At 31.3% G+C, this 14,989-nt stretch overlaps 1 protein-coding gene across 1 annotated transcript in view; it reads right to left on the bottom strand.

The window, feature by feature from the left end:
- LOC129223401 (fatty acid synthase-like) overlaps positions 1–14,989 on the bottom strand; it is a 48,440-nt gene that overhangs the window by 12,004 nt on the left and 21,447 nt on the right. The window contains exons 9-20 of the mRNA XM_054857996.1: positions 12,728–12,964; positions 11,619–11,808; positions 10,798–11,027; positions 10,233–10,534; positions 9,412–9,782; positions 6,943–7,191; positions 6,655–6,831; positions 4,079–5,285; positions 3,096–3,244; positions 1,811–2,011; positions 956–1,285; positions 271–390 (exon numbers count right to left, since the gene is read on the bottom strand). Of these exons, the coding sequence (XP_054713971.1) occupies positions 271–390; positions 956–1,285; positions 1,811–2,011; positions 3,096–3,244; positions 4,079–5,285; positions 6,655–6,831; positions 6,943–7,191; positions 9,412–9,782; positions 10,233–10,534; positions 10,798–11,027; positions 11,619–11,808; positions 12,728–12,964 (3,763 nt within the window). The remainder of the gene's footprint in view (positions 1–270; positions 391–955; positions 1,286–1,810; positions 2,012–3,095; positions 3,245–4,078; positions 5,286–6,654; positions 6,832–6,942; positions 7,192–9,411; positions 9,783–10,232; positions 10,535–10,797; positions 11,028–11,618; positions 11,809–12,727; positions 12,965–14,989) is intronic.

Below are 14,989 nucleotides of genomic sequence, written 5' to 3'. Positions count from 1 at the left end.
ATTTTTTTGTTTATTTTTAAATAAAGTTTAAAATTTGGTGCATTGCAACTAATTCAATTCTCGAATCCTAATTGGATTGAGGAAAGCACTCTGAATGACAGAAAGGATAAAAAGCTAATCTTACGTACTAGTTGCCTAGTGAGGAATGTGATTAAAAGATTATCTTTCTTACTTTCAAGATAAAATTTAGGTCAAAATGGGTTGGTAGCAGCAAAAATTTACTTCAACTATTTTTTATTGTATTATGAATTCAGTCTGAAAAAAACATACCTTCACCGTTTGTGACGTTCAAAATATATTGCTCAAATGAAGTGTCACGAGAATTGCAGAAATTTCTATCTTGCAGCTGAGGAAATCTTTGTTTAAGAAAATCTCTTTTTTCTTGTGAACCTATGCAGAAAAATAAATACTATTAATTGGTGCAATACAATTGATTACAATTAAATCACTCAGTTAATATTTTTCAAATGATTTTCGTAAATCCTAGCCCTTTTAAGGAATGTTTTGTATCTGCTATAAATTTTTATTTAAATGAAAACTGAAATATAGAACTCGAACATTAAGATATATTTAAGAAAAGTTCTGAGCAATTAATTAACAAAGTAAACATTTAAAAAAAAACTTGCTTTTACAGAAAAATGGAAGGAGGGCATTTAGTCATCCACTTTTTCAAAAAACGCTATGATGTCAAAAGGTAAAGTATCATTTTAACAATGGAAATAAGATGGTTATGAAATTGAAAATTAAGAAGTCTCAAGATAATAAAAATTGTTTTTAGTTGAGAAATGTACACCATAGTATGTTGTTGTTTTTGACTTCTGCAGTTCAACTTATTTTATATTTATTTAATTATTTATTTTAATACTTAGTTTCAATTAGGCATTTTAGAAAAAATACTAAATCAAAATATTTTTTTCTCATATTCACACTTTGAATAACTAAAAACACAACATACCGACTGTAGTAAAAACTTCACATCCATAGCTCAAAGCAATTGCAATTGAGGCTTGTCCAACACCACCACTTCCAGAATGAATCAAAACCTTTTCTCCACTTTTCAAGTTCCCTCTGACAATGAGAGCGTAATAAGAAGTTGAGTAGGCAACTGGAACCGTAGCAGCTTCCTCAAGGGTCCAAGCATCTGGAACTTTCCACACAAAATCTTCATCTGCAATAACACTTGTAGCCATACCTCTTGCTGGTAGAACACCCATCACTCTATAACCTTCTCTGTCACGTCCTGAGAATTCAAACCCAAGTATGCAGTCCTGAAGGGCCAAATCGCCTAGGAAGAAAATGATACTCATATAATAAGCAGCTTTTGCTCACTCAATAACAGATTTATAGAAGAATTTTGCTTCTCAAATTATTTCAGTTTTGGAGTTTAAAATTTGAAATTTTAGTCACTGTGATTTAATTCAAAGTTTGAATACTTAGCCATATGGTTTTAATGAAGAATTCAGACATGATTTAGTAAAATATAAAGAAGTTCTGTTCGTGGTTACGTTATAATTTTAAATCGTGGAGGGAAATAAGATACTATAAAACAAGCTGACTTTACACTATAATGCTATAGATAAGTTCAAGATAGACATCAAAGCAACAAATTATTTTAATTTGGTACAAACATGTTATTAGACTTGTTTTAGTAATAGGTTGAAAGAAAATCATAACTATTAGCTCACAAAAAAAAAAAAAAAAAAAAAAAAAACTAAATTAGTGTTTGTTACATAAAAACCAATTATCTTCAATACATGATACAACAATGTGACTTATATTACATTTTTTAAGATGTAATTATAAAATTTACCTGGTATAGCATCAGGAGGTAACTTTCCACTAGCCAACATAATATCTCTAAAATTAAGAGATGCATAATATACATCGCATAAGATTCCATAATTAGGTTTAGAAATGTATTTCAGGGGTGAATCTAACCAAACAAGGCTTGACAAATCTCCTCGAGTAAGCACATTCAAGTAAGCATCTCCTGTGGTTACTTTTGTAGGATCTAAAATGACGATTAAAATGATTAAAGTGTGCAACATTGTATTAAAACTGTCAACAAATTTAAATAAATACTGTCACTGAATTAATGAACATTTTTTTAAATAATGAGGAAGAATTTTGAATTTACTTCAACAATATATTATACTACAGAAAAGTTATAAGAGGAATTTTTTTACAGAAATTATACATTTTCACTGGAGAAAACAGAAATGAGTACAAAAAGAATCATAACATAAGCTGTAACCGCATTAATTACTATTAGAAAAAATGATATTTATATTGAGTGACATCGAAACTGCAATATAATGAAACATGCAAAAATGTGAAGCATCTCATAAAATATTTCCTATGCCCAGGAATAAATATTTCAGACTTTTTTTTAAACTCTGTTTGATAGATTCTGCATGACCATCCCAAACATGCAAGATTTTATTACTAAAAGAGCTGACTTAAAAAATAAAAAAACTTTAAAAACATTTGGTTTACCCAGAGTTCAAACAACATAAAAAATACAGTATTTAAACTCTATTCTTCATTCCAAAAAAAAAAGATATGAGTAAAATTAAGATTCTCAGAGCAAAATAAAGTGATTTTTCCTAATTCTCTGAAAAATGAAAGAGTTATTCAAACAAATTTTAACAGTTATAATTTGGTTCAACTTTTAAACTCTTTTAAAACTTATATTAAGTCTTAAGAAGAAAATTAGAACAATTATGTCGCCAACTTAAAATTACGTTTAATTATGTAGTATAGTATGAACTACATTTTTATTATTTTTTTTAATAAAGGAAATGAAAAATTATTGCAAAAATCTTTCAAATGTAAGCAGCACCTGAAAGCAAGGTGCGGGATTCATTGTGAGCAATTGTGTGTAAAAAAGATATTTTAAACACTATTTCATTACAAAATTCATAAAATATTTAACAAAAAGAGGACCTGAAATCAGTAACACTCATTGGATTTGTTTAAAAGGATTATTTAGAACTTCAATTTTGAAAAGGAAAGTTCATTGCTTTTCAAATCAGTTATGATAGAACTAGAACATATTGAAAACATGACATTTATTATTTAAAAAATAAAATTACCTTCACTGAAAGTTATATGTCTATAAGAGCCCCAGGTGCCTTTTTTAAACACATTCATTGTTAAATCTCTATTTAATACATCTTCATAGAAATGGCTCTTTAGCTTAAAATCAGGAACTTCCTGAACTTCTTTACTTGTAAAAACACATCTAATAAAATAGAAAATCATACAAGTAATTAGAAATGACAAAATGTGTACAGAAAATACATTTAACATGTTAAACCTCATGAGCAGCTGAGACCTAGAGGGAAGGTATAGCCAAGGGACTGGATGGTGTTTTTAAAGTATTAAAGTACTAAATTATGCCATTTAAATACAGTCCAATCTTGATAACTCGAAGTTTATAACTCGAATATTCTTTTATATAGAAGCTTTTATCGGGTCCCAAACTCTAGAGACTGTTTTGGAAACTTCCCATTACTCGAACCACAAATAACTTGAACGTTTTAGCTAGTCCCTTGGGACTTCGAGTTATTGAGAGTTGACTGTATTACTTTTAAAGATTTATTTTTTCAGTCAACTATGTTACCACAAACAACAATCAAGCGCATCACATAAATGACAAAGAACGAAACAAATAACTCTTTATGTTTCACTGTGTATTATTTTATTTTTTATAATGAAATTATGCTTATAACAGTATTTTTATCTGGTCCCTTTCAATTTGATTTAAACGGGTAAGATTGTATACCCAAAACAGAACAAATTATATTCCCTCCCTTTACAATATAAGTTTGTAATTTAATTACATATTTTATTAGTCTTATGAAAATGTAATTCTTTAAACTGCTCAAATATAAAACTGAACAACTATGAAAAATAATCCAGAATAATTTTGTGTTTAGTTCACATAACTAATAAGAAGGTTACAAAATCTCATTTCAGAAAAATTGAACAATTCAAACAAGAATAAATAAATGACTACCTTATAAAGCAATATGTACATAAAAAATCTAAGTTTCATAGTATTAATCATTTTTACCTGATGCTTGTTCCACCAGGTTCTTGACGAAGACAATTGACAAGTCCAATTATTCCACTGTCATGACATTTTTCACTAACTAACCATACTCTAGCAGGATCAGAAGAAGCTTGCACTTCACTTAATTTTTCCTTTAGTTGATCAACCCATTTCTCATACTTGTTATGTATCACTGGTACAATGTGATCAACATAGCTCACATTTGGAACTTTTCTTACTAGGTACATTGTTGATGCCAAGGAATCTGACTTCTTACAAATGATGTTGAAATTCGATTCTTTGAAGGATTGTTCTATTTCAGATTCACGGTATGTAGGTATAACAGTCTCTCCCACAGCACTCAGGAACATTTCTGCAGGAATCAGGCGCGTCCTTTGTAACATAACTAAAAACCCATTATCTTTCAATACTTCGGAAGCATTATTAAGTATCTGCTTAAGCTCTTTCTTAGAGAAATCAAGGTATTTTACCAGAATGAGATCCACATCCTTGAAATCAAAGTCAGATTTTGAGTCCCAAGATACCAATTGAATATTTTTTGAAGAAAGACTATCTTGTTCCAAGATGCCAGGGTTGGAATGCGCTAGGGTGTAAGAAACATTTAGCATTCCTAAACCTTGAATCAAGTCTGCCACTTTAGCACACATTGGTAAAAGACTGTTAGACAGTTCAACAACCTTTAGCTTCCTCGAAGAAGCATTTTCTAAAACAATATCAACGACTGTTCGTAATGGAAGTTCATTGAGCATTGTTTGAGACAAAACATCAGTGTCTCTGTCGGACATATAGTTGTTCAAATGATTCTTAACATGTTGGGTTAAGTCTTTGCTAGTAGCTGTATTCATAATGCCACAAAGAGCTTTTAAAAGGACATGGTTATCAGAGTTGGATTTTAAGTAGTTTGATATGAGAGCATCATCAGCTTCTTTAAAGCCATTCATAACATCTGTTATTTGATCCTTGTTCTTTCCAGACAATTCTAAGATTGTTTTTGCGACAGAGGAACACACTTGAGTGTATCTTTCTAAGGATTCAATCTCAGCCTTGGGCACGGCACATGGTTCATCATATGGAACAAATCGATATTGTTCCAAAAGGGGTGTTTGTTTAACTTGCTGCCTAGGTGCAATGCTAGCTTTCAAGTTTTTGAGCTCAACTCCACCAGCAAAACATTGCTTTGTATGTTTCTCATGAAGAATTGGGATGCCTGTAAAAATGAGAAACTGAATTTCAGAATTAAGGAAACAAATCTTATTCCATCTATAGTAGGTTGATGATATAGTAAGAAAAGAAATTAAGCATTGCTCCAATCTTAAAATATAAATTATGTAAATGCAATCATTTAGTTGCATGAGTAACTGATAAATCTGTTCTCTCGAATCATGAACTAATTATGCAAATTTAAAAATCAAGAAGTGATTGAAAGTTGTGAGAATGAAATAATGTTTCACATCATTTTTTAAGAAAATAAATTTTAAAATGATATTAATTGATCAATTTTGATGATTGAATTACCCTGTAAATCTTTTCCTTTAAAAAAAAATGTAAAAAGAATACTAAGATGCATTTTATACAAGTTATATTTTAAAAAGTTTCACCATATTTCTTAACTCTGTATTGTTGTAAAAAAAAAAAAAAAAAAAAAAACAAAAAAAAAAAAAAACTTAACCATTATATCAGGAATTTTGGTTGTTAATACTTTACATTTAAATCAAATAACATTCACAATGGTTAAAAATGAAATTCATAGCAATATTAGGAAGTAAAATAATTTTGTTTACTTCCTAAAAAATGCAGAAAGCACTGATAAAAAATGTCAGAGTGCTAAAACAATGGGACTAATTGCAGGAATTCTCCTATAATGTTGCAATCAGCAACATGGCTTTGCTCTAAAATGATCAGGACATGGCAAAAAAGCTACAAACATACTCGTATAGCCCAGATTACAAAAAATTAGTACTAGTTTCTACAAACTTGTCTACCCTAATTTAATAAACCTTGGTTATTAATATGTTATAATTATCAAGACATTTAACTTGTTGAACTCTAATGACTTGTCACAGCTGACTACGCTTGACTGGTCTAGCATACAAAGGATATCCATTGCCCACAAAGTGCCCAGGCTTACACTGCCTCTTGTCCTCCCCCCCCCCTTTAGGATATCTTGAACTCCCCAAAACCCGGGACTGCTTTTCCCACCATGTTACTTGTTGATGTTCGTTCGTTTATCACATTTGTCCTTTACCTGTACCAGGGGTAGTTAAATAAGATTTCAATGGGTTGAAACAGCTGTATTGCCAAGTAGCTAATGGGCGATTCTCGAAAAACGCTAAACTTTTTATTTTATTCAAGTAACTATTAATTGAATATGGTATTAACTGTTGTGCTTTGATAGTATACTGAAGCATATATTATTCCCCAATAGCATTATTTTTTGAAGGCTTTGGTAAGCTCGAAAAAATAAATAAACTTAGCGTTACGTACGGGACACTTTTTCGAGAATCGTCCTAATGCAGATAAAACAAAATTTTGATTAAAAATATATTTATGAAAAATATTTAAATAAAAATACTAACCTTCAAGATTTTGAGACTCCTCAACTATTTTATTATGCAACACAGGATTTATTTTCAGACTCTGAATTCGTGTTGGCAGGAACAAAGCTCTTTGATTTGAGCCTAAGATAGTAAATTGAAGCATAGTGTCCAAAAATACAACCCAATTTTCAGACCAATTCAAAAGGCCTTTGTTTCCTATAAGAGACAAATTTTAAATGAGCATTTTGTCACTAGAAATCCTCAGCTTTGATTTATTAATGATATTTTTGATTAAAAAAACATTCATGCAATAAATAAACTAATTACCTTCTAAATCAGAGCCAATTACACCCTGGAATGTAGGACCATAATCATATCCTTTCAGCCTCAGTTCTTTGTAGATGTCTTTGCTGTTAAGTTGCAGATCAGGCTTCTCTGATTTCCATTTTGGCATGTAGTTTGGATCATGTAATTCTTCAGGGCAATACGCACGTCCAGTGCACACTGTCATGTTTCCCTCCGATATCTCAAAATCTCCACCAGCACTCGTAATATCCACCAAAAATTTTGTTGAATCTGAAATAAAGTCACAGGATTTTAAGTTATTGTGCTAAGCAAAGAAACTTTTTTGCTGCAAATTCAAGAAAAAAAAGTCTTAATATGTAAAAAATGCCACAAAATAGAATGCAACCACATTTACATCACATAGTTTCATAAAAGAAAAAAAAAATTACTTGCTAAGAAAAAATTTAATATGGATTTGCATTCCATAAACAGGTTTTTTTTAATGTCCCCCCCCCCCCAAAAAAAAAGGTTTCGAGTTTTATGCATATAAGTTTTTGCAGTTGAAAAATAATTTTTCCAAAAATATTTTATTCTTTTTACCGATTGATTTAGAAAAAAAAAGAAGTCAAAGATATGTTATTGTTGTATATTATATGTTATGATTGTATATGTTATATGTTTACCAGAAAAATTACATCATTCTCCATCCTTAAGAAAATATGTCTATCTTTTGAATAAACAACTAGAAAAAAGTTATGTCTATTTTTGTAAGCTTTGTAAACTTATTAAGCATTGCATGACCATAGTCGAGTTCACAAATGGATATATGACTAATTAATATAATTACAAACAAACTTGAAACTTTAAACTGAAAATCATTAATTCCAAAACAAATGCTATACACAGTGGCGTAGCTAGGGAGGGGCGGAGGAGGCGGTTCGCCCCGGGTGGCACTTTTCGGGGGGCGGCAATTTCGCACTTTTGATGCGAAAAAATTTAACGCGTTTCCCCAATTAGTAAATCATGCTTTTGATCTTTTTTTGGAGTCAAAAAAAACGGTCTTTTAATTCTAAGGTTGTGGTACGACTTTGATAATAAAATTATACTCAAATACAAAACACGTGTTGGTCTTGTGAACACCTCAGGATTATATTGTTTGTTTTTTCTCTCTTCCTTCGTCTGAAGCTACAGACTGAGGGCGGTGTCATATTTTTTGGGAAGAGTAACCGGAAGAGCCTTCCTATTCCTTAACGTCACCAAACAGCTCAAAAGTGCAGTTTTAGGCCTTGAGTCACGAAACATTTCCAGAGGATAACGCCCACCCCATCCCTTTACATCTCATCTTTTAGCCTAAAATTGAGTTTTTAAAATTTTAATATCAACAAATTCCTGAGGGCGGTTAAGCCCTGACCCTTCCTTTAACATCGTTAAAGATAGTCTAATATTTGTATTAAGGACATTAACTTCGAACTTTAAAATCCTCATCGCATCCAATGTCTCCAAAAATAGTTTAACGTTGGGTTTTAGAAACTGAAATTTCAGAAAAATTCTAAGGTAGGGACCCCAAAATGTGCACCAACCTGTCATCATAGGTGGCTCCAAATTTCGTTTTTAGAAATTTCTAAGGGAACACCGTAAAGCTTTCTTCTCTCAGGGATGAAGAGCTTAAAATGAGCAATAGTTCCAAAAAAGATTTCAGTAGGAAACCCCCCTCCGAACTCTCTCTCTCATGACGTTGTCCGTCAAACAATGGCAAACGTTGCGGTTTTAGAACGTCATTTTCAAAACGTTCCGTTGGGAGACAGGAAAACCATCTGACTTCCCAACATTTTTAAAAATAGTCAAAAACTTATGCTGTCAAAATAGCCTACAATTCCATATTTGAAACTTCGGCATTGGAAAATTTCTCAAGAGCTCGCCTACGTTCCACATTCTCTTTGACGTCATTAAAGTTAGACTAAAATTGATTTCAAATTTGAAAATATTTCGAGAGGAAAATCCAGTCTTTATTGAAGTGAGGGGAGGCCCTTACACACTAGATACAGCCCACAATTACGTGCTTTTAAGTTTAGTTGAAAAGCTTTCCGGACAGTGCTGCTGAACCTTCCCAAATGTCTTCACGTATCCAAAGATAGCCTAAATTTACCTTTTTAAGACTTCAGTTTCAGAAAATTTCCTGGCGAACTCCCAAACCCCCTAACGTCAAAAGCATAAAACTGATTTTAATTTTGAAAAAAATTAAATTTAAATCGTTGCCGAAAATTGCTTAAATTAACAACTTTGACTTAACTTTTGGAATTTTTCGGTGGAGCTCTGAATTCCTTTTTTTTCCCTTCTGCAAGGGAAAAAAGGAATTTTTTTTTTTCTTTTTTAAAATCTTTTTTAAATACTTTTGACTCTTTAATGTATGAACTATTTCCCATCAAAAGGACGGCAAATTGAGGAACCGCCCCGGGCGGCAGAAAACGTAGCTACGCCACTGGCTATACATAAAACAAAACTAATGCATACTTGTCTTTGACAAAACAGTTGCTCGATGAATTTTGACTTCTTCAAATGTGACAGGCAACTGTGTCATTTCCACATTTTTCAGCTCAGCAAGTGCCTGCCAAGCAAGTACCAAATAGCCAGTAGCAGGATACAAATATCTTCCATCAATGCAGTGGCCTAGCATATAATTATCTGGAGATTCTTCTGGACCAGCATTAACTTCAATTATCATCTGAGATTGGTTGGTGTTCTTGTCCCATTTGGCCACTGTCCAGCTCTCAGAGTGGTCCCACTTGATAAGTGGTGAAATCATGGGAGTACCTTTAGGTACTGGCAAAGTGACGGAGGGATACAATTTCTCAATATCAGGGTTGAGTCCACAATTGTAAAGCCTAGAAAGAATGCAAATAACTTCAATTTCAATTGCATAATTTCATTTAACAAGAGTGTTGCAATGAGATGTGTGAAAAATAAAATTTAAAACAAAGCCTCAAATGCTCTTCAAAAGAGATCTCAGCTATAAATTTAGACATTGATTCAAGTAAATTTAATTTTAAATCTTAACACAGTATTTAAAGTTATAGTTAAATTTATAATACATAGTTATATCATTAAATTACTTTTAATAATGTAGATTTAATGTGGAACTCTACCAATAAAAAATTGTTATTCCTTAAAAACCTGAAAGTATATATACTTGAAAACAAGCAACAGGTAGAAATTTTAAACTGTCCTCTATACATCTTTTCTACTTTTCAATTCATATATTATTGTTACTTTTTTTTTTCTTTTTCCAATGCCTGAATAAGTTTCAAATGGCATAAACACTGATTCTTTCTTACCTTCCAATACTAGATAAAAGATGAACAGTATTATCAACATTTCTCTTCATCAGCCCAATATATTCAGCATCAGCACCAATAACTCTTTTAAGAATAGCTTGCAGCAAGTGGTGGGGAGCTATTTCAACAACAAGAGCATTTTTAGGCACATAGTGCAAAGCTTCGTGAAACAAAACTGGTGACACAAGATTATGTACAAAGTAAGCAGCATCGGCAAGTTTGGAAGATGGCTCATTCCATTTGCTTTCATGGTATGATGAACTAATCCATTTCGGAGATCGTTCTTTTGGCTCAGGAATGACCTAAAAACAAGTCAAATCAACAATTTAAAACTAAGTAATTCATAAGAAGATGTGTTAAAACAAGATAATTTTTTTTACTTTCTCACTTTACAAGTACTCAACTGCTATCATCAAAAATGATTTTTTTTTCGTGATGTTTCATGCACATTAAATTACATTATGAAAATACCATAAGTATCAATAATTAGAAAATTATGATAGCTAAATTTAAGTTAAGAGAAAAACAAAGCGTCTGAACTTTATTTCAGTAAGAAAAAAATTACCTTTTCTAAAGCTGCTCGAAGCTTACTTGCCGCAGGGAAAATATATTGGCTGTGGAATGCATAACCACAACTGTCAACCTCACGTGCAAAAACGTTTTCATCTTTCAAAGTTTGCACAAAAACCTTTACACTTTCTTTGGGACCAGATATTGTGACGGAATCTTCTGCATTATGGCATGAAGGAAAGATATCTTTGGGACAGCGGCTCTGAGCTTCAGGCCATGTGATTCCTGAAAAGTGGGGAAAAAAAGTCAAATTGGTTCAAACACATAATCAAGAATTGTAAAATCTTAGAACCAGGGAACCTGAAATGTGTGTTTAATGGTTATCTTAATCATTCTGCCAGATAAAGATGATGCACACTGTGTATGAAACTTATTTTGTTTCTTGTAAAACAACAAAACAAACAGGTTAAAATTTTCATCCTTTAGCTGATTTTAATTGCCCTTTTTTCTTATTATTAAGTGTAGTGGAAAATCAGCTGAAAACTATTATATTATTCATTTTTATCACTTAAGGCATGACATTGGATACTTAATTTTGATGCTTAAGGGTTAAAACTATTAAAGGTAATTAAAAGCAAAGTTCATTTACTAGGATAACATTGAACTTTTTTCAATGCAAATCAAGACAAATACCTACAATTTAAAAAACATTTTCATACATAGAAAGTTTAGTACTGACAAATTTGTCCGTCTTAACCTTTTGACAAGTTTTATTACACTTATTTATTTTTGTACTGTTATAAGTTTTTTTTGATAAGGGCAAAAATGAAAATACTTTTAAAACATGAACATGGAAAGAAAAGAAAAACAAATTACCAAGAGCAGCCATTGCACCATCTTCCAGATTAGAGTCTTCAACAGCTTTTCCTCTCCAGTATGCAGCAAGTATCATTTGCTCAGCAGTAAAGCAACCATCTGCGTAAGCACATCCCAATTCCCCAACACTGTGTCCAACAATACCATCTGGTTTCAATCCAAGTTCATTCAAAACATCAACTAAAGCCACCTAAAAATTCATTTATATTTATTTCCAGAAGTTAAAACTTAATTCTTAATACAAACTGCTCATTAATAAAACAAAATGTAACTAGAATAAATATTTTAATGAAATTTTATATACATAATTTGAAGAGAAGTAGATTTGATTCCCTATTTAATTAACCAAACAGATGAAAGTAGAAAACTTTGTAAAACTATTTCCTTTTTGGGGGGGGAGGAAAGGGATATAACTGCAATTTTGTAGTGCAAACACAATATAGAAAAATAAAATCTAACCAGTGATACATTTCAATTTAAATTATTTATTTAATCAAAATTATAAAAAAGAAAAAATTTAATTCATGAATGCAGCATTTTTTAAGATAGAAAAAAAAAGAAAATGTCGATTAAGGATAAAACATACGCAGTTAATAAAATAATAAATTACATAAAAGTTCAAACACACACACACAGATTTGTGTGAATGTAATTAAAAATATTGTACTCCAGCTATGCTGCAAGTAGAAAGTGCAGTTGGATTTCCAAATTTGGAGTGATCTTTTTTTCATGTTTGTACACAAAATGTAGTAAAAGAAAAATTTCATGATACAATTCCAGACAATTTTTTGCATTATCTATATGCCTCTTCCCATGCTATATTTTCTTAAATGGTTTTAAACCTTTTAATGCAGTTAAAAGCGTTTCTATAAAGAAAATAAAAATTTCAAAACATCAACTGTGAACTCAAATTTGTAGTGAAGTCAAAACTATAGTTGAAGCAAAGCTAACTTGGCAGCTTTGTGAAAGCTACGAAGAGCTTGATCACATCATTAAGTGTGCTGTTAGGTTTTCCCCAACATTAGGCGTAGATTTCATGCAGGACAATCTATTGAACATTAAATCTTTATTAACTTCCATATTAGTGTTAAAATTTCATATATTATTACCTGTACTGCAGCAATGGATACAAAGGCAGGGATAATGCTTCGAACGTTAGTCTTGTCCTTTACACCATTAGTTACCAAATCGATTAAATCAAGTTCATATGGCCTCAAAACTTCAGCAGATCTCTTTATTGAATCAGCAAACACTTGAAGATTCATTAATTGTTTTGCCATGCCAGGCCATTGTGTACCCATTCCAGAGAAAATGTACCACACAGGACGTTTTTCAGCAGATACTTGCTAAAATAGTAATCAATTTTACTTTTAGCATTTAAGATTCAAAACAATAAAATTACAAGAACATCTTTTTGAGATCAACAACAGCTTAAAAATATAAAAGACAGAAAGAAGCAATCTCGTTAAACAGTTTAGAGATGAAATATGTATCTAATAATTCAGTCAGAGAATTAAAATTTAGCTATTCATATGAGTTATACCTTATCAGAAGAAGCAAACATTTCAAATAAGCATATTTATATTGCTTACTTACCTGAATAAATATAAATATATATTTCTCTTTTTCATAAAGATGTGAATTTTTATCTTAAACACCTTTATCAAACTTAAAAAAAAAAAAAAAAAAAAGAGTGTAAAAATATTAACAATTTCTACTATCATGTAACTAAATATTGTTACAACTACCTAGTAACATTTCATAACTCAAAAATTACAAAAATAAATTAATAAAAAAAAATTTTGAAAAAAAAATAGAACCGACTTCAAAATTGCTCTAAAAAGTGAAAAATAATTTTATTCTTTAAACACCATCGATAATGCTTTTAAACATAATTTTTGAAGTTGGCGCAAAAACAAAACGTAAAATCCAGTGTAACCATGCTTCGTTCATATTTTTTTTCAGAAAAAGCATCCTAAGTTACGAACGAAACATTTATATCGCTATTCAAATATGCTGTCATCAATGCATAATGTATGTGATAGTGAAGAAACTGGTCCTGGTTAAATTTATGGTTGTATTTGAGTTATGACTGTGAATGATTTTATCTATCGTTTTTGCGCCAACTTCAAAAATTATGTTTAAAAGCATTATCGATGGTGTTTAAAGAATAAAATTATTTTTCACTTTTTAGAGCAATTTTGAAGTCGGTTCTATTTTTTTTCAAAATTTTTTTATTTCATTCTTTTTAGTGTAAATGTAGGTATTTCAGAAGTAATAAGAAGTTACCATCACGAAACTTCACATTTTTTTCTTCAAAATGCTCCATAATAAAAAAAAAAAAAAACTATTGACACGCGTTAAACTTTAAGCGATTGGCACTAAAAACTTATCTTTGTTCCTCTCTGGAAATCATGCGTAGTTAATTTAATTATAACCATTTAAGTATTACGTTTTTCCTAACTAATTTACATTCCACAGCATCTAAGTTGCTCATGATGCAATCCTGTATTTTCTTACTTAGCCCCGATCATCTGTTATCGGCATAGATGATAACGATAAAAATACTACAGAGTAGTTGAGTCAAACCTAATGGTAGCATTGTGAAGGCTAAGCAGATCGTAATCAGTGCATCACCTCGCTTCCAGGTTAGGTTTACCCCTACTATGGAGCAATATCACTGAAGAAAGGAAGATTTTGATAATTCACATAGGGTTACTATAAATCAGCAGGGTTACTAAAATAAAATTATGTACGCCAAAAATGAGACGACAGCGCCAGATTCCCCATTATCGAAATATCCCTTGAAGAAATTTGATGCTTGCTTCAGAGAAGCCTTCATTCAAAATTATCATTACAATTACTATTAATGTTACTGTTATATGGCACCAAACTTTTATAACATTGAGTTTCCTATTGTCGCGTAGATGAAGATAGCGAAGGCAATGTGAAAGCCTTTACGTCCGTACGGACAAGCTGGTGGAAGAGGTTGGCATCCCGACGCTCCACATCTTTTGCAAAAAGCTCGCCAAGAGATTTCACTACAACATCCCCCGTGTTATCCACTACTTAACAACCTTCCAAATTACGATCCATTGGATCCGGCAAATTCTCGCAGGCCTCGCGCTCTGCTAGCTTAGTTTCAATTTCGAAACGGGGTGAGTGAATCCCTTATCGGGTTCATACCTCGTTTCGACTCTAGTTATTGTGCTACACTCTGGCTGGGAGCATGCTCCTATCTATTTTCATTTCACTATTTTCTTTTTAAATTTCTTGTTAACATTTTATCATTGTCTTAATTTTATTTTATTTTTATTCATTCAAATAGCCTAGAAATCCCCCACGGGGAAAAAAAGTATAAAACTTTAAAA

The sequence above is a fragment of the Uloborus diversus genome, chromosome 5, assembly GCF_026930045.1.
Source record: "Uloborus diversus isolate 005 chromosome 5, Udiv.v.3.1, whole genome shotgun sequence".
Lineage (NCBI taxonomy): Eukaryota > Metazoa > Arthropoda > Arachnida > Araneae > Uloboridae > Uloborus > Uloborus diversus.
Note: the sequence above shows the minus strand (reverse complement) of the source record. Positions and strands in the feature narration are given on the sequence as shown.